Here is a 19,644-nt window from a genome sequence, read left to right on the forward strand (position 1 = left end):
GACACAAACACTCGTGTATCGAACCATCAGTCTGTGTGAGGGCAGAGGGGGGGGAGCAGCACCCCGGGCTCGCTGCCCGTGCTCACCCAGCCCTGCTCTCTGCAGTCAACTTCCTTGGTTCCTGCTTTTCTCCAGCTCAGCCAGCGAGTCCACAATCTCTGCAAAACACAGGGGTGGCGTTAATCAAAACAGAGTGTTTGCTGTTGGCTGTTTGGGTTCTCTTTTTAAGAGGTGAGCGGGCAGTGTTCTGTCAATGATAACAGCCGGGACAGTGACGCTCTCCCCAGGCCAGCACCAGTGGGTGCCATTAGCAGGGGACAGGGGGCACACACAGGGAGTACAGCCCGGACAGAAGCAGCTGAGCATACGGAAAAACTCTTGGGAACACTGCAAGAAGCTGTCCTTCCAGCTCAGCACCGCACAGCATGGCTGGGTGTTGGATTAGGGTCAGGTTAGAGTAATAAAGACATGCTGTATCCTCATGCTGATTGCTGTTAAATCTTCTGATGGACACCAGTTATTCATCTGATCGGACCCAGACCAACTTCAGAGGCAGTGAAATCTTCCCTGTCATGGAGCAATTCCCAAGACTGCAATTTATTGCTCAAAGCCCAAGGCATGGATGTTCCTGCACAGTTTTGTGGCTGCTCCTCCAGCTGATGGGTTCTGCAGGACCTGAGAGGGGACTAAGCCAGACAGCCCTGCTCCCAGTTTGGTGCTTGTCTGAGAGGAAAAGCTACTCTTATGTGATGCCAAATGAGCAGCCTAGTAAATATTGTCATGGCATGGGTAAATTGTCAAGATACAAGGTCTGGTGTTGGGGGATTTGTTAGCCTAAGAGGACAGGTCAGGGGTGGATCCCAAAATACAAAGCCAGACAAATCCATATGGGAAACAAGGGCAAATTGCCTGCAGAAGTAGCAGATTGAGGGAAACAAGGGCCTGTGGAGCAGATGCCCAGGACATTTACCCTCGGCAGAAGGGCGCTGGGAAGGGTCCAAGGCCCGGCACTGGCTGATGACTCTCCGCAGGTCTGCAGGGCAATCCTCCCCAACAGGGTCCCAGTACTGGTGGCTGCAGATTTTCTCCACGATCTCCTCAGGAGTGCAGCCTGAAACAACAGTGTGCAAACAGCAGTGTCAGGATGGAGCTCTGCTGCCACAGGAGGGTGCTGGGGAGGAAACCCAGTGCAAGGCCATGCCAAGAGCCTTCCTGCAGCCTGTGGCTCAGAGAAGCCAGCAGGGAAGAGACCCAAACTCCATCTGCAACGAACCCCACAGTATTTGTCACGATAATGTTGGGCTCCAGTGGAGCGGGGAGATGAGTTTATGCTTAAACGCACAGGAACATCAAATAGAAACAAAAATTATTTGCATGTTTGTGGTTTAAGCCTGTTGCTTTACTGTAAGCTTTCCTTTACTTATATCAGAGTTCCAGGAGGAGCTATGGAGCTGCTGTGCAGAGCCAGGCACACCAGCCACTGCCACTTGGACTGGCACACTGTGGGATGCTCAGGGAAGGGACAGGGAGCCTCCAGTGCCAGACAGGAATTCACTGTGCTACGTGGCTTTTGTGCAGGGAACCAGATCCTTCTGTCTCACCTTCAAATGGGATTTTGGAGGTTGCAATCTCTGCCAGCACGATCCCGAAGCTGGAAGGAGACAAGCAAGAGTGTCAGTGTTCGTTCTACCTTGTGTTCCTCCCTTCTGATGGGCAGGATTATTGGGCTTTGCCAACAGGAAGCAAGGGTTTATGTGTCCAATTAAACCTGACCTCCTTCCAGAGCTCAGCAGCTTCTCTGCCTGACACCTGGCTGCTCACAGGCCCCCCTGCAGGGAGGGGCAGACACACCTGTATATTTCACAGGGCCTCTTGTAGGGGTAGTTGATGTCTTTCATGTTCTCAGGAGCGACGTAAGCCAGCATGGAGACTTGTTTCCAGTTCTTCTTGGCTTTCCTCTTGATGGATGATTCCGTTTCACACAGCTCAAATCCTGACAGCTGATTGAGAGAATGAGAGAGAAAGGGAGAAGTGGTAGGCAGACCCCTGTGGCACAGCTGGGGAGATGGAGCAAACAGAGCGAGATGCCCCGGGCAGTGAAGGCTGGCACGCAGCCACGTGTGCTGCCCGGCACGTGTCTCTGTCTGCAAGTGAAACCAGAGGTGGAAGCAGGTGAATTGCTCCAGCTTCAGCTCATCCCTAGTGTGGATGGCTCAGGAACAGTCACTTTGCTGATGATAAGACTGAGACAGGGAGGTTTAAGTGCCTAAGGTGATAGGGGAGCTGGCTCTACCCCAGGTTTTATTCTGGACCCTCATAGTTCCCTTCAGTGTTGGTGGAGGGAGACATCCACAAAACCATTCAAAACTCCTAAAACCTTCCCCAAGTGCGTTGCTTACCTTCACACAGTAATCCCCAGCCACCAGGAACTTGCTGCTGCAGATGCAGCCGTGGAGTCGGGATTTCTCCCCCGTCTGGTGCAGCCTGTAAAGGCCTCTGGCGGCTCCCAGGGCCATCCGAATGCGGATGTCCCAGGAAAGATGCTGGTGTGTGTTCAGCACATCCCGCAGCGTCCCGTGCTTACAGTACTCCATGACGATGGAGAAGCAGGGGCTCCCATCTGCAAGGCAAAAGCATCCTGCCTCATGTCACCTCCTGGGAGGGGACCACAGCAAACTGTCTGCCCCGGGGCACAGGCAGGGGAGGAAGCAGGTGACGTCAGTGTGACACCCCTACCGTTCTCCTCAATGCAGATCCCGTACATGCGCAGGATGTTTGGAGACTCAAACTTCTTCAGGGTCTGAATCTCCTTCTCGAAGATGTCTCTCACCTTCCTGTGGACAAGGACAGCATGGTGAGATCCCTGGGACCAGGCAGGACACGGTGCTGTGCCACCCTCCCCCGTGGCACCCTCGCTCCCACCCAGGACAACTCACGCTGGGTCAGTGGTCAGTGGCCTCTTGAAGGTTTTGATGGCAACAGGGTACTTGAGGTACTCGCCCTCGTAGAGGTCGTAGCTCTCGGTGTCCTGCAGGTGCCTGCAGATGGTGAGCTGGTCCCGCCTGATCTCAGTGATGTCTTCCCTTTTACCAACGTTGACCTTCTTCAAACCTGCTCCCATTGCGTGCCGGGAGGGAACGAGGGACTCGTTAGGGGGGGTTTTGAGGGGGAAGGACACAGAGCACAGGGTGCAGGAAGCGCGACACCACTTACGCTCCATCTCGCGCACGATTTTGTTCAGCTCGCTTTGCATCCAGTCCACCTTGCTCTCCATCCACTGCCTGCCAAGGCAGATCTCCTCGGCCACCTCTTCAGGTTCCTCAGTACCTGGGGAAAGAAATAGGTTGAGCCACTGGATGAACAAGCAGGGCTGATGTGGTTAGTTTTTCTCATGGTTTAAATGTCCCTCTGGCTCTCCGTGGCCATGGCAATCAAGCCAAAGCTGGGCAGCAGCTGGGGAGAGGTGCCAACCACGGGTCTCGGGGAAAGAGGGCTTGCTAAATGCACACTTACTTGCAATCACCTGGTCCAAGAAAGCCCTGTCATCCCTCAGGTCCTCGGCATCCTGCCTGCGACACGTCTTTGCCTGGAAAGCTTCGAGGAAAGCCTGCTTCTGCTCCGCCTGCAGCAGCAGCGAGAGCCCCTGGGCAATGTCCTCCAGGCTCTCGTTCACCCAGACGAACTCCTCACCAGTGCTGCGGGCTCGCAGGAACTTCTGGATCCAGCTGGTCTGGCTGTATTTCATCACCAGTTTCTCAGCTTCCCCCAGGACCCGGAGCAGTTTCTTCAGCAGTTCCTCTTCGTGGTGGGAGATGTGGTGTCGTGGCTGAGCCCTGAGGACCCTCACGGGCTCCAGCAGGATCTGGATGCGCTCCACGAGGCGCTGGCACTGGTGCTTACAGCACTTCACCTGCTCGAATTGGGCATGGATGGCCTGGGCCACGGAGAGGACCCTCTCCACGATGTCCATGCCGGCAGCAAAGGGCTTGGCCGCTGGGGACGTGGGCTGGGAGCGTGTGCTGGAGGTGAGCTCAGGTGCTGCTCCGAGATTAGCTGGATGCAACTCTTCCACACCTTCCACCCTATGGAACAGCCCTGATATGGGACACCACCCTCGAGGCCCCCCAGAGACCCTTACACCTCCTCCAGCTTTGCTGCCTCTGCTTTGCCTGGCACCACGGCTGCCCGTACAGACCAGAGCAGGCACACACAGCAACACCAGTACCAGCAGCAGGGGCACATCTCTCCCTGCAGTAGCAGATTTTAGCTTGATTTATGTACATTAATTTAGTGTGAGCCATCCCAGAGAGCTTACACCCCAGGGAGTGAGGTCAGCACTGACCCAAGGAGAATTCCCTGGGCAGCACTCCTGACTCCAGCCCTGCATCACCCTGGGATCCTGCCCACAGAGCCATCTTTGACCATAAAGATCCATTTTCCTTTCTACCCAACGTGTCTCTCTGTTGTCACCCATCTAATAAAAGCTTGCACCCAGCATCCCCAGCTTCTCCATTTTTTCTCCCCCTAGCCCTGTATTTCCCACTTACGATTTTAAATCAAACTCCTTCTATGCTCTCAGCATCCCTGCAGGGACCATCCCTGCTCCCCAGCCCACATCCAGGCAGCAGGGACAGAAAACCACCCCTGTTGCAGGGAAATTATCAGCAGCCACCCCTACCACTGGTGCTGAGAGGGGTGCCAGACTGTACCGGCAGGACTCTCCCGTCCTCTTTCCAGCCCCATCCCCAAGGAAGAAACGAGCTGTTACCTGGTCCTGCTCCGCTGCTCTCTGCCTTGGCTGCCCCCACAGACTGGAGAGGCACAGCAGGAGGAGAAGGATTTTATAGGGTGCTCTCCCCGCCACCGGTGCCACGCAGCGGAAGGGACGTTGTGCAAGCCCCTGCGGCTTCCCACGCCGGGACAGCCCCCTGCTCCCAGAAAGCTGCCTGGGATATCCCCAGCGGATGGAGGCCCCTGTGCGGGGTTTTGCCTGGTGGAAGAAGGAATTGCCCACAGGAAGCACGTTCAGAAGAAGGGCGGGGAGGCTGTGCCCCCTGGATCGATGCTTGCTGCTATTTTGAGCACCCTGACCCCTCTGCTGTGCTGTCAGCTGTGAGAAGGCCTGCCCAGTGCACTGTAACACCCACAGCAGGGGCTCTGTGTCCTGCTGAGCCTCCCTCACCTGCAGTGGCACCCTCTGGAGCACACCCATCCCAAACGAGGGGTGCTGGTCCTTTGGGACCTTCTGCTCCCTTCACCCCAAAGGAAGTGGGCTGTGGGCACCAGTGCTGGAAACAGCGCTTCACCTCTGCTGGGAGCACAGGAAGTTTTGCAGGTGGCTTCGTCACAGGGGGCCAGGCTGATTTTAGGAAGCACTCTTGCCCAATTTCAGAGAAGTGAGCGGCAACTTCAGCCAGCTTCTGCTTACCCGAGCCTGGGGTCACAGGAGTTTGCTGCTGATGCTCCCCATAAAGCTCCTCCCTCACTGGTTGATGAGAGGAACCCAGAAAAGTGGCACCGAGGGCCGTCAGCACCTGGAAAGGGATGCACCAAGGGTGGGAGAACACAGGAGTAGCCCCAGGGGATGTATTTGTCAGACTCTTTTAGAAGGCTTTATTTTTCAAAATATACAGTTTATTTACAATTGTAGTGTCTAAGTTTTACATATAAATTTATTCCAAACCTTTAAATATCTGCAGTAAACATTAGGGAAAAAAATAATAAAAAATAAAATCACAGGATCAGCAAAAAGAAAAAAAAAAAGGCATCTCGTAGTAATTCTGCTCATTGGAGTTTGAGTTTCAAGTAGCCAATGTCTATGAAAACCATGAACTTGATAAATCTGGCAGAGAGATATGGGTGCACTGGTTAGAAAAAGGCACAGTCCAGACCTGCAGGTTGCCCCAAAAGGGCTGCAGGCCAAGAAAACCCTGTGCTGAGATCGGGCCAGGAGAAGGACCCAGGATACGGAATCCCCTTGGCACGAGTTAGGGGATGGGATTAACTGCAGTCCTGGAGAGAGAGAGAGAGAGCACCCTGGGAGGAACAGGAGCTTCAGGGGCCAGGGCAGAGGACGGAGGGCAGCACCAGGCACTTCATCTCTCAGGCAGCAGATCTGCCTGTGCATCCATGGCCTGGAGCGGGAGGGAGGCAAGGGAGGGGCAGGAGCCCCCCAGGGAGTCCCAGAACCTCCTCCTCTTCAGATCCTCAGTCCCCCATCCCCTTGGCCGTGCCACAGCTGGACCACAGCCCAGCCCTCTGGGACGATGGTCCAGGGTGGAGCCACCGCTGTGGGATGTGTCCCTCCCTCGCCGAGGGCCGGGCAGGGACACGGCCCCAGCCCAGCGGGGACAGAGCCAGGCACGGGCTCGGGGCTGTCAGTCCTCTTTCTTGAAGGTCTCCTCAGGGATGAGTGTCCGGAAGGGGTAATCCCAGAAGCGTGTGCTGATGCCAAAGCCTGTGGGCAGGGGAGAGAGCGCTCAGCCCATGGCACCACCACGGCCGGGGTGTTGCCGGGGCGTTGCCGGGGCTCTGTGTTAAGTGGTGAGGGAGGAGTGTCTGTGCTTTGAGGAGGGAGGAAGGCAGGGTGAGGGCGAGGAGGAAGAGCAGGGGGGGCAGGAGCTGGCTGGGCCATGCCACCAGGCCCGGGGATGATAGCTTATCTGGATGGGGCGTTTTCTCCTAGGAAACCGGGCAAAGGGCACGTTGAGCAAGTGCCAGGCTGGGGAAGGTTTGGGGCGGGTCTGGGGAAGCCCAGGGCCTCACCCTGCCCTCCAGTGCCTCCTGGCAGGAACAGATGCTGCCCCAGGCCGGAACAGACACCCACATCCCAGCTCCATGGGGGCTTGGCCTCCACCCTGGCATCCCCAGTGGCATTAATACCCACTGGTGAGATGCTGCTGCCTTCCCCCTGTGCCGCTCTGGCTCCCCATCCTCAGCCTCGAGAAATGTGCCCCACGGGCTGCAGCCCCTCACACGCCGCTTCCCCAGCAGTGCGGTGCTTGACTTTCCCAATCCCAAACACCAAACATTTTGGAGCGTTACTCGCACAGGTGCAGGTGGACCGGGCGTGGACAGCCCTTGGCCCTGCACGGTGTGGGGGCACAGGGCACTACCTGATTTTTGGTGCTCAAAGTGGTGCTTGACGTGGTAAGCCTTCAGGCCGTACAGGTAGGTGCCTTTTTTGGGCGAGCCGTAGTGGAGGTAATAGTGCATCATGTCGTAGATGACGTAGCCGCAGAGCCCCCCGACGAACACCGAGAGCCCCAGCACCTCGGGCAGCAGGAGCCGCAGGACGCCGTAGAAGAAGCCGATCACCAGCGAGGCCGGCACCGGAGGGAAGACCAGGCGGGAGCTGTCGAAGGGAGACTGGAAGCGGAGAGGGACGGTGGGACAGGCAGCTCCTGGCTCACCCTCCCTCCCTCCCTCAGAACATCCTGCCAAGCATCGGGGAAGCCCATCTGGGAGAAGCCAACACCAAAAACCCTCCCCAGTGACGTACCCGGCGAGCCCCCCCATGCACGCCCAGATGGCCGGGCGGGCGGTGGCTTTAACTGGCAGGTCCCCAAGCTCCACAGGGACATTTCCTCCAGCAAAGCTAGAGGGAGCCATGGTTTTTTTGGTGTTCCCCTTTGCCCAGCTGGAGCTTGCAGATTTAACTCCAGCTCCTCCAAGCCTGTCTTGCAGCCCTCGCGGGTGTTGGGTAAGGGCCCCGCTTGGATGCCACCAGTCACAGCAATCAGGCACAAACAGGCTCTGCCTGGGCAAAGGCCACGCAGAAACAGGCTCCACCAGAGCAAAGGCCACCATTCCCACAGCCCAGCGGGCGCCAGCGGGGGCGGGAGCCGCGACTCACCTTGTGATGCTGCCCATGCAGCAGGAAATGCAAGGTGATGAGATAGTAGTTACTAGCGGGTGGCTTCATGTGGAAGACAAAGCGATGGATGAGGTACTCTAGCAGGGACCACAGGATCATCCCCAGGAGGAAGATGAAGGGGAAGTAGTATTTGTGGACAGGGATGGAGTACTCTACACAATGAGACATGCAGCGGTCAGCAGGGCAGGCGACGTGCGGGTGCTCTTATCCATCACCAGCCTCCCACTGGTGTCCAGGTGATGCTCAGCTCTCCCTCCCTCCCACCTCTCATCCACCTCCTGCCCTGAGCCCCCTCAGGGAGCTGCCTGCCCAAGCACTGCTCCAAAACCACATTTTCCCCTGATTCCCACTAATTTACAGAACCAGTTGGCTTCTCACTACCACAAGGAGCCAGTGAGGGGGTCTCCTGCATCCCAGATGCCAGCGAGGGCTTGGACATGCACTCCAGGGACTGCCCCAACCTTACAAGGCTGCTTCGCCCACCAGAACAAGGCAGGAGGGACCTCATCTGCACAGACAGCACTTGTGACAGTAAAACAGTGTTGTTGGTGTTGGGGTTTCTTTTTTTTTTTGGGCAAAAAGAATAGGTTTGTTGGGCAGTTTCCCCCGCAGAGCATTTTTCAGCCACCTCCTTCTTTCACGGTTGGCTGCCAGCCCTGTGTCCTCTCTAGCAAAATTAAGATTCTTCCCCAAACCTGCTTATTTTTAGTAAAAAACCCAAAACCTGAATGCCAGCAAGGTGCTGGGCACCAAGGAGCAGGGGGGTGCCAGCGCAGCAGGCAATTTTCTCCCCCCTAAGCCGGGCACAGCTGGCACTGGGTGGCACCTTGCAAAAAAAAAAAAAAAAAAAGGAAAAAAAAAAGGGAATCCAGCAAAAAAAAAAAAATACAACAAAGAAGACAGCCTGCCCCGGCCACGCTTGTTATTCCCGGGGGAGCAGACAGTGGGAGATTCAAGGGCAGGCGCTTGGGGCAAACAAGCCCCGCACTGTGCGGCGCCGGCGGCGCTGAGAGCCGGGTTTGTTCCCCGCCACGCCGGCATTCAGGCACCGCCCGGGTGGGCGGCAGGGCTGGAACAAACCCCAGAGCCGGCCGGCTCCGCTTTGGGGATGGAGGGAAGGGAGGCAGGAGAGAGCAGGCTGCAGCCCCGGTCAGCAGGCTCTGTCCTGGGGGCAAGAGGAGGGGATGGAGCTGGGTGAGCTGAAGGCGTCATGCAGGGGTCGTGCCGGTGCTGCAGGGTCAGGTGCTCACCCGCTGCTCTCGCATGCAGCTTGAGGTGAGCATGCACGGAGAGGGGACAAGGAAGGGATGCAGAGGCCTCCCCCCACCCAGGGCTGTCCTGCCCCTCACCCAGAGTGGGGGCAGTAAGTGAGGCCCGAGGGCTTTGTCGCTGCTCGTACCTGTGGTGAAGGAGGAGAAGAGCCGGGTGTTGCCCTGAGCGAGGGAGGTGTAGCTGACCCAGCTGAGATAGAGCACCACGGGCGTCCATACCATGAACACCACATACCTGCGGGGTCGAGGGAGATGTTAGAGGGAGCATCCCATGGCCTGGACAGTCATTCCCTCCCTGTGGAAGCACCGGACGGGGCAGGTGCAGACCCCAGGAGCTCACCATGCTGTCTTGGAGAGGAACTCAAGGACGTCCGAGTGGAAGAGGCGGATGGGCCGATCCACGGGCTGGTGCACCCACTCATCATACTTCTCCCCTAAGTAGCCCACCTGCCACAGCAGGGGCTTCTGCCAGTCTACCAGGTCCTGAGGGAGTAGACAGTGGTTACTGGTACCCACAGTGGGACCCACACGCCATCCCAGGTGTATCAGGCACAAAGCTGAGCCTCAGCTGCAGGATATTGGGCTGCAAACTCCTTTCCATGCCCCACGAGCAGTTGCTTCTCATTCCAAGGTGCCCTGAGCTGCCCACGAGCAGCAGCGTGGGGCAGACAAGGAGCCAGACACACATCAGCCCCACGTACCCAGGAGTGCAGGGCTGAGCTCACCCCGTGCCACCAGGCACCTGCCAGCGGTTCAAGGTGAAGGTGGCTTACCCAGGCCTGGCTCAGCACCAGGCCCTGATAACTGAGGCTCTTTGCCTCTCGAGCTGCCAAGATTAGATAGCGAGCAGCGATACCTCCCAGCAGAGCACCACCGGTGGCACGTGGATCCCACCCCAATGGCACTGCCAAGGACTTTGCTCCTTGTGGAGAGGAGGCACGGGGAGGTAGCTGTGACTGTTTGGGCACTCCAGCAGTGAGGAGCCAAGTGGAAAGGGATAGGGAGCAGGGATACAAGACGGGAATACAGACCCCAGTGCTGCTGCTGTGCAAGGCCACGCTCAGGGCTCTGCACGAGCAAGAAGGAACCCGTGTGTGCCCACATCATAGCAGGGGATGAGAACAGGGAGATGGCACTGGCAGCACCGCCTCTGCCACTGCTTTGGGGTGCCCACATCATAGCAGGGGATGAGAACAGGGAGATGGCACCAGCAGCACCGCCTCTGCCACCACTCAGCATCCCCCGACGCGTCTGCTGGGCCTGGCCAGATAAGGTGGAGTCCTGGTCCCACCCCTGCCCCGGGACTGAAACCACGCTCGCCCGACCTGGCAGCTCCGGCCGTCTGTGCTGCACAGCCCTGGCACAGCAATCTGTGCCCTGCTGGAGGGGATGGCTCAGGTCAGGGCATTTCAGGGCGAGCAGCGAGGTGGCTGTGAGCATTCCGGGAGCTCTGCCTCGGGAAGGGAAGGACACAATCGCCCAGCAGGGGAAACAAGCCCAGCTGGTGCACGGGACGGGGATGGAGCCACTTCCCTTGGGGAGGTCAGGGAAAAGTTAGAGCAGAAAGGTCACTTGGGAATGGCACGTTCAGTTTTAAAGGCAATCAGTGATAAAATATTATTATGGGGGGATGGAAGATGTTCTCCTGCTCAAAAAAACCCTTCTGCAAGATAAAAGCACACTCACTGACAAGCTGGGACCATGCAAGGCACAGTGGCCAGATGGTGCCGTGGAGGGCAGGGACAGCCAAAGGCACCTGGGGGACAAATCCCCACTGCTGTGGCACGCTCAGAGAGGAGCTGGCAGGTCAGGGAGCACCCTGTGCACATGGGGATCACCCTGCCCAGGCTGGGGAATCCCTTAGTGCTCATTACCAGTGCTTAAGCAAGGGGAAAAAAATAAAATAAATAAAGCAAGAAAAAAAATAAATAAAGCAAAAAAAAATAAATAAAGCAAGAAAAAAAAAGGAAGTAAAGCAAGCAAGGTGTGGCTTGGCTACGTATCCCACTGGAAAGGCACAGCTGCTGTCAGAGAAAGCCATCTCTCCTCTGTTGCTGCAATGGGAGCCTCCCAGTGTGGCCACACCTGTGCAATAAAGCATGAGCAATGCCATCTGCACCAGGAGAAAGGGCAGAAGCAGTTGGATCAACTCAGCTCCCTCCTGCCATCCCTCCCATCTCAGAGGTCAGCAGAAAGCCAGCGCTCGTGCAGGGAAGAGGAGAGCTGGCATTTCCTGGGAGCACTCTGAGAAACAGCCAGAGGAACCCCAGGGCTCTTACCTTCTCCACATCCACTGTTTTGTAGCAAAGATCTGTCTGCTCTGGGGTCTGAGCCGCAGCATCCACCACCTTCTCATCCACTGTTTCACAGGGGCTCTGAAAAGAGAAGGAAAACCCTGTGGTGAAGCATCAGTGGCAGACATGGTTTGGGACAGTGATGGCACCCAGGGGCACAGGCAGAGAGAGCTCATGCCAGCCTGCTAAATAAATATGGGGAAAAATCTGATGAATTTAAGTCATTCAGTTCCTGCAGAGCAGGTTCCTGAGGGAAGCAGCAGCCAGCAAGGTGCACTGCCCTTCAGACCGTGCACCAAGCACCACGTGCTCGGGGCTTTTTGGAAACCTTCTGCCCAGCCCGGAGTTTGGAACACCCCGTCAGCTGCCAGGACGGCACTGGTGCTTCAGGGTGGCAACACAGCAACCCCCTGGCCAGCATTTCCCCGTGCAAACAGGCAGTGCTCACCTTCCCACTGCCAGCAAAGCCAGGGGCATTGCCAGGTTAGTGCTCCCTCCTCCCCACACACTGCTCTCCAGCAGAAGCCCAGCTCGGTGTTCTGGTCTCCAAGGAAGCTGGGCTGCCAGAGCAGGAGTGTGGCACAGCTGGTGCCACCACCCTGACTCCAGGCACAGGTCAAAACACAGAAGGAGGGAGTTCATGCCAGGGAAAAAGGCAAATGCCCTTCACGGGGTGACACTGGGCCAGGTGCCTTTGCCATGGGCTATGGAATGAGGGGAGTGGGGGCTGGTTTGGCTCGGAAGGGCACACGGAGGCACAGGGGACACTCTGGTGCAGTGACAGCAGGATGAAGACCCATCTGTGGTCCCACTGCCAGGGCTGGCTGAGAAACAGGAGAAACCTGACTTGTCTGGTGCTTGGAAGCAAACACATCACCGGCTGCCAGCACCGGCCTCCCTCCCGTGGCCACGCCGGCCGCGGCGCCGGCCGTGCTGCTGGTGGGGGGCTTGGTGAGGGCACAGCGTGCCCATGCAAACCCCGAGCCAGCCGTGCCCCCCGGCAGCAGCGCCAGCTCCCTGTGCAGGACGTGCCAAACATGCCTTTTCTCCCTCTTTGTCACCTTAAGTTACCCATTAACCTGGAGCAGGGTACGGCGTGGCCTGGCAGCCACAGCACGGCCATGCCCAACAGGACTTCCAGAGAGGAAGGGTTTTCTCCCAACTCCCCCGTGTGCACTCTCCTCACTGCTCCCAGAGGGATGCAATGTCATCATATATGCATGGGAATACCCACCCTGGCAGCTGGAGGAGGGGACAGGAAGCAGTAGAACCGGTGTCACCTCTCTGGGGTGGTCAGGACTTAGTGTGTGTTGGTGACACCGAGGCAGGGCTCAGGCACTGTTTGCCAACAGCAGGCACTCCTTGCAGGCTGTGCTCCCACCCCATTTCCCAGGCTAGCTGGATTTCAAGCCTCATTCTGCTGGTACAGGAGCTGCACTACCCAGCTCTGAATCAGTCCCTCTCCTGGGGCAGCAGGCAGGGAAGGACAGGGGATATTTCCAGCCAATATTTCCAAGCTGGAATCCTGCTGGCATCAGTTTTACTGCAGGCAGAGTGCTGATGAGAGCTGATGCCATGGACCACCACAGCTCCCTCTGCAAGGGTTCCCTCTGCTATTTTCAGCATTGCACACTTCAGCCAGACATCCCAAAAGTGTGGGGCAGGTGGGATGCCTTAAAATCCAGGCAAGCATGGTGAAGTTACAGTTTGCCTCTGCCCTGCAGGTGCTTTTAAGAAAATTTCAGCTTTAAGGAGAAACGGCTCAGCTTATCCATGCCCTGAGAAATGAGCTGGTGCTCTCCACCTCCACGCTTGCACCACAACCTAGCCAGCAGCAGGAAGGATGCTTAAGAAAGCCCCGCTGACGCAACACCCAACACCTCTCCTCCCTTTTCCGAAACGTTCACACGCCTCCAGTTCCCCAGCCCATGGATGCCTGAGCACCATGTCATGGCTGGAGGTTTCCCTGTCCTGCCAGGTCAGGAAGAGGGATGGAGGGCTCACATTCCACCTCGACACCAGCGCCTGGATTGGGGGCCACCAGTGACATGCCATTGTCCTGCATGCTACAGCAGCTCCCTCCCATCACCTGAGTCACCTCCTCCTCCTCCTCAGCTGGGGAGCAGGAGGAAGGCTCTCCTCTTGCTCACCCCGGGGCTGGCAATGAAAGGACCGGTAGCTGTGGCGCAACCAGGATGCAAACCATGCCGGCATGCCCTGGCTGGCTCCCCAGAGCTGTGGCATGCTCCTGCCTGTCCCAGCTGGCTCCCCAGAGCTGTGGCGTGCTCCTGCCTGTCCCAGCTGGCTCCCCAGAGCTGTGGCGTGCTCCTGCCTGCCCTGGTGTGAGGGGGCCCCACAAGGATCAAGCCCCACCATCTCTGGGCCAGCGCTTGGGCTTCTGCCCATCCTCCTGCAAACAGTAGGTGGGTTGGAAAGATACTGAAGGGCTCTGCCAGAGCTGAGCTCTGCTGTCACCTGTGGGTGATGAAAATGCATCCGAGTTGTCCCCAGGAAAACAGGTCCTGCCAGGGAAGACACGCAAGAGGCCTGATGTAAGGAAGGGAAAGTTAACGCCTACGAAGAGCTGCCTGCCCGAGCGAGCGGCAGCCCCGGCAAGGTGCCGACTCTCCTGCTGGTGGCAATGGGGCCAAACACCCAGAGCACGGCACGATCCAGTGACCGGGTGACCCAGCATCCGCCTGGGAGCATCCAGCTGCCCTGCATGGATCGGGCAGGGAGCTCAGCACCGGCCCTGCAGCAGCGGGAGAGTGCTGGTTGTGTCACCCCAGTGCTGCCCTGCACCAGGGCTTGGGGCATTGAAAGAAGGACAAGATCCAGCTGTGATGTGAGCAGGTACAGACAGACGGGACAGGTGGTCTGCTGCAGTGTTCGGTGTTCCTGGGATGCAGGAGGGGAAGCTGAAGCCTCCCCCTGGCCCAGGCAGGGCGATGCTGCCTGCAGACAGCTGCTCTGCCAAAAACCTGGACCCTGTTTTTCCACCTGTGCCCGTTTGCCCAGTGAGTCAAACCCCACAGGAGCCCTGCCACGTCTCTGCATCTGCATCACTCCAGAGCCCCCAGCACCTTCTCTGCGCTCCTCAGCTCCATTTGCTGGTGTCCACATGGGACAAGCTCTGTTGGCATTGCAGGTACAGGCACATAGCATGAGGACACCTGTGAGGCACAGAGAGCCCAGGTGAGGTCCCCACCATCCCACCAGCGCCGTGGTCCCTGGGCAGCGGCTGGCAGAGCATCCCGGGGCTGTGCCTCAGCCAATTAAACACTGGGTGCAGCAGGACTATTAAAAGGAGGTGAATTTAACTCCTTCTAATCAAAATAATAATATAAAAAGCCACTTCTTACATCACCTCCAAAGAGGCACCCCAGGTGTCCCGCCTACACTCAATCGCGCTCAGGCTGGGATGGAAAGCCAGGGCTGACACACAGCGATGCGGGCAGGGGAAAGGGGAGGACACTAATTCCGAGAGGGATAGAGGATTTACTCTGACTCACGGCCGTGTCATGCACCCCAAAGAGGCTGTGATGAAGCCTCTCATTGCTTAAATCGGAGGGGTAATTAGATGATCCAGTTTCCTTCTAGCGAGGCTGTTAAAATCCTCTGTCTAGTTGGGGTAATTATCGCTTCTCGCTTTGATCTCCCCTATATGTCCTGCTTGCATAGATAAAACATCTGGGGGTTAATTTGTCCTTAGCCAGATGGGTCTGGGTGACGCAGAAGAGGGACCTGTGGCTGAAGGAGACAGCCAGACTCTCAAGAGCCACAGAAAGGGGTGTGGAGAGGCCAGCAGGATGAAGGCTGGATCTTATCTTCTTTACCTCTCTTGCATTAACACATTCCCCCCTCCCCTTTCCAAAACCCTGGAAATCCCTGGGGAAAGCAGGGAGGGGATGCTGGATGCCTGTGGGACCGCAGCATCCTGCATCCCTCAGCATGGGGATGGTGGAGCTCTGGGACTTCCAACAGGCGAGAAGAAGCACCTGCAAAGCTGTGGAGATGCAGCACCTCCTGCGCAGAGCTGTTCAGGGCACACGTGCCCCAAAGCAGCCAGAGCATGAACCAAGTGCCACTGAGGGCATCGAGTCCCCCTCACAGGGGATTTTTGGAGGGCGGCAAGTCGGGTAGAGCAGCTCACACATCAGTTCCGTGCCGGACGCGGCCCGGCCAGCCCCACCGTGCAGCAGGCAGCTGTAAACCCTCCCCTCGGTGTGACAACCCCGGGGTGGTGTATCCGGCAGCAGGCAGTGTCTGATCTCCCTGCGCCCCGGTGTTATCACGCCGCGTGTTTGCACTGCGATGGTGGCAGTTCCCCTCGGCGCGGGGAGAACCCGTTTGTCCGGTACCTTCCTTCGCCCCAACCCGTTGGGCTCGTCACGCCTGCAGGGAGGCGGCGGCTCAGCGAGTGTCCCAACAGAGGAGGTGCCGTCGCCGGGACCCATCTGGAGAAAGCGCAGGCATTGCGCTCTGGGGCTGAAACAAAGCCCCGTCTGTGGCGCTGGGGCCGAGGCTGCGCCACGGGGAGAACAACCAGAGAGCGCAAACAACCGGCCAGAGGGACCGAGCGGTCACCGACCTCGCCGGGATGGGGAGAGGGGAACGCGGCCGCTGGGCTGGCAAAGGGGGCTGGGCTGGCCCCGCTGCTCAGCATCCTGCCCGCGGCGTGCTGGTGAGGGGCAGTAATCGGGGGGTAGTGCCCCGTGCCACGCTGCCTCCTGGAAGTTCACCTGGCAGCGGGGGCACTCTCCCTTCTGCCTGGGCAGCACGGGGCTGGCACAGCGGGGACAGAGCTGTGTCACAGCCACCCGTGCCCCACGCCAGGCGGTCAGGGAGGCAGCTGGGCTCCTCTCCCCACCACTGGCTGCTCACCACCAGCAAGCCCCAGTGCCCAGCACCCTGGTCGAGTGCTGACAGTCAGGAAGGGTGTCCTGCCCCACTGCCCACCCCGTGCCACACAGTCCTGCTAAAACTGACACTGAGCTCCGTCTCCTGCAACCCTCCAAAGACCCCAAACCTTCCATGCCATGCTGGCACCCAAGGATACCCATCGGCCCTACCTCCCTGCAGGGAGGGGTGTGGCCGTGGAGTGGGACCCTGCAGGTACCAGGCTCTGTGCACTTGGCACACGGTCTGTCGTGGGCTCTGAGTGCCTTGGGGTCCCCTGCACCTCAGGCCTCCCGGGAGCCAGTGTGTCCCATGCACTTGGGACCTTGGCACCCCGTACACCTCAGGCACCACCCATGCAGGACCTTGGGAGCCTCAGAAATCCCCTGTCCCCTTCACTCTTCCTGCCTTGTACACCCCAGACCCCACAGAGCCTGATCCTCAGGGTTCTGTGCTGCTCAGACCCAACACACACCGTGTCCCATACAGCTCAAACTCGGACCTGGATGCACTATACATCCTATACACCACATACACCCCAAAACCTCCGTGCCCTGTACACCCCAAACTCTATACAGCCTCTTGAACAGCTCCGACTCTGAGAAGCCTGGACCTTGGGTGCCCTACAGACCCTGCACAGCTCATGTCCCACAGAGCACGGAGCTGGGGCACCCCATCGACACTGTCTGCATGCTGGACCCAGGACGTGGGGCACCCTGTAGAGACCCTCAACCCCGGGGTGGTGTATCCGGCAGCAGGCAGTGCTCTGATCTCCCTGCGCCCCGGTGCTATCACGCCGCGTGTTTGCACTGCGATGGTGGCAGTTCCTCTGGCGCGGGGAGAACCTGTTTGTCCGGTACCTTCCTTCGCCCCAACCCGTTGGGCTCGTCACGCCTGCAGGAGGCGGCGGCTCAGCGAGTGTCCCAACAGAGGAGGTGCCGTCGCCGGGACCCATCTGGAGAAAGCGCAGGCATTGCGCTCTGGGCTGAAACAAAGCCCCGTCTGTGGCGTTGGGGCCGAGGCTGCGCCACGGGGAGAACAACCTGAGAGCGCAAACAACCGGCCAGAGGGGACCGAGCGGTCACCGACCTCGGCCGGGATGGGGAGAGGGAACGCGGCCACTGGGCTGGCAAGGGGCTGGGCTGGCCCCGCTGTCTCAGCATCCTGCCCGCGGCGTGCTGGTGAGGGGCAGTAATCGGGGTAGTGCCCCGTGCCACGCTGCCTCCTGGAAGTTCACCTGGCAGCGGGGGCACTCTCCCTTCTGCCTGGGCAGCACGGGGCTGGCACAGCGGGGACAGAGCTGTGTCACAGCCACCCGTGCCCCACGCCAGGCGGTTAGGGAGGCAGCTGGGCCTCTCCCCACCACTGGCTGCTCACCACCAGCAAGCCCCAGTGCCCAGCACCCTGGTCGAGTGCTGACAGTCAGGAGGGGTGTCCTGCCCCACTGCCCACCCCGTGCCACACAGTCCTGCTAAAACTGACACTGAGCTCCGTCTCCTGCAACCCTCCAAAGACCCCAAACCTTCCATGCCATGCTGGCACCCAAGGATACCCATCGGCCCTACCTCCCTGCAGGGAGGGGTGGCCGTGGAGTGGGACCCTGCAGGTACCAGGCTCTGTGCACTTGGCACACGGTCTGTCGTGGGCTCCTGAGTGCCTTGGGTCCCCTGCACCTCAGGCCTCCCGGGAGCCAGTGTGTCCCATGCACTTGGGACCTTGGCACCCCGTACACCTCAGGCACCACCCATGCAGGACCTTGGGAGCCTCAGAAATCCCCTGTCCCCTTCACTCTTCCTGCCTTGTACACCCCAGACCCCACAGAGCCTGATCCTCAGGGTTCTGTGCTGCTCAGACCCAACACACACCGTGTCCCATACAGCTCAAACTCGGACCTGGATGCACTATACATCCTATACACCACATACACCCCAAAACCTCCGTGCCCTGTACACCCCAAACTCTATACAGCCTCTTGAACAGCTCCGACTCTGAGAAGCCTGGACCTTGGGTGCCCTACAGACCCTGCACAGCTCATGTCCCACAGAGCACGGAGCTGGGGCACCCCATCGACACTGTCTGCATGCTGGACCCAGGACGTGGGGCACCCTGTAGAGACCCTGCACATCCCGGTTCGGGACACGGGGCACCCCATAACCCCTGTCCATCCCGGACACGGAACCTTGGGCACCCCACAGAGCCCGTACGTGCCGTCCCCAGGACCCCCCCAGCCCGTGCCCGCCCCGGTCGCTGCTCGGCCCGCAGCCCCCGCGCCGCGGGCGGTACCTGCTCGTCTGCGGGCTCAATCTCCCCCACGTAGTACTGCTCCAGCCAGCGGCGGGCGTTGGCCGAGTGCCGGTGGGGCGGCCCGTCCAGCGCGGCGCTCACGTCGGTGCCGGCCCGGCGCCGCAGGAGCTGCTCCCCGCCCGGGTGCAGCCGCACGAAGCCGCTCAGGTCGTAGAGGCGGCGGTGGCAGGAGACCAGGCAGGCGCCCTGCGCGCAGCGCGCCCGCACCTCGGCGGCGCTGAAGGACCGCGGCCCCGCCGTGGCCGTGGCCATGGCCCCGCCGCCGGTGCCCGTCCCGCTGCCCGGCCCGTCCTGTCCCGTCCTGTCCCGGCCCGTCCCGCAACGCTCTGCCCGCACCTGCTCATCTGCATACATGAATACGCCGCCGGACACGCCCCCGGGCCGCGCCCCCCCGCAGCACATTGGGCCGCGGTGATGAGGCGGGACGCGGCTTTGGGTGGGGAAGCCCTGCCCTCCCCCGCCGCAGGTGCCCCGGTCCCGGGAGCTGGGAATGCCGGGGAGGTGGGAATGCGGCATCCCGTGGGGGGCACCCGCGGGTGGGTGATGGGGGCTTGGGGGAAGAGAGGAACGTGTTGTCTCTCAGGGGCCCGTGGGAAAGCTCAGGGTGGGGGAATAGGGGGTCTGGGCAACCTTGGATGGGTTGGGGGGGGCACTGGGGTGTCCCAGAGGTGGAAATGGAGTATGGGCACCCCTGGGGGGGAGATGGGGCTGAGGGGCATCCCGGGGTGGTAACTGGGGGGCATAGGGCATCCTGGAGCTATCACCCTTCCCGAGGTATCAACCCCCCTCCAAGGTTCACGGTGGCCAAGGCAGGGGGAACCCCAGTCCTGGCTCAGAGCCCCTCAGAGAGCAGGGGTCTCTCCTGGGGTCCCTCACATGCCAGCCCACCCCCGCATCACTTACCACCAGGAACTACATCCTCCCCTCTGTCTGTTTGCAGATTTATTTCAATATTTGATCAAATTTGTAATTAACTGGTGGGGCAGGGCATGAAGCAGTC

General features: G+C 59.3%; 2 protein-coding genes across 2 annotated transcripts; both read right to left on the reverse strand.

The window, feature by feature from the left end:
* Positions 1-19: 19 nt before the first annotated feature.
* On the reverse strand, positions 20-3,970 carry MLKL (mixed lineage kinase domain like pseudokinase). The gene is made up of 9 exons (XM_050311380.1): positions 3,514-3,970; positions 3,214-3,327; positions 2,937-3,111; positions 2,737-2,834; positions 2,400-2,620; positions 1,852-2,000; positions 1,602-1,651; positions 971-1,111; positions 20-158 (listed from the first exon to the last, which is right to left on the reverse strand). The coding sequence occupies exons 1-9, from the start codon at positions 3,968-3,970 to the stop codon at positions 106-108; spliced, it is 1,458 nt and encodes a 485-aa protein (XP_050167337.1). The 3' UTR covers positions 20-105.
* A 1,647-nt stretch (positions 3,971-5,617) lies between these two features.
* Positions 5,618-19,046, reverse strand: FA2H (fatty acid 2-hydroxylase). Its single transcript, XM_050311572.1, has 7 exons — positions 18,624-19,046; positions 11,427-11,522; positions 9,488-9,630; positions 9,276-9,382; positions 7,856-8,028; positions 7,116-7,368; positions 5,618-6,457 (listed from the first exon to the last, which is right to left on the reverse strand). Exons 1-7 carry the CDS (start codon positions 19,044-19,046, stop codon positions 6,378-6,380), a joined length of 1,275 nt encoding a protein of 424 aa, XP_050167529.1. The 3' UTR covers positions 5,618-6,377.
* Positions 19,047-19,644: the final 598 nt, after the last annotated feature.

Source organism: Myiozetetes cayanensis, unplaced genomic scaffold, assembly GCF_022539395.1.
Source record: "Myiozetetes cayanensis isolate MyiCay16 unplaced genomic scaffold, myiCay2020 scf16, whole genome shotgun sequence".
Taxonomy (NCBI): Eukaryota; Metazoa; Chordata; class Aves; order Passeriformes; family Tyrannidae; genus Myiozetetes; species Myiozetetes cayanensis.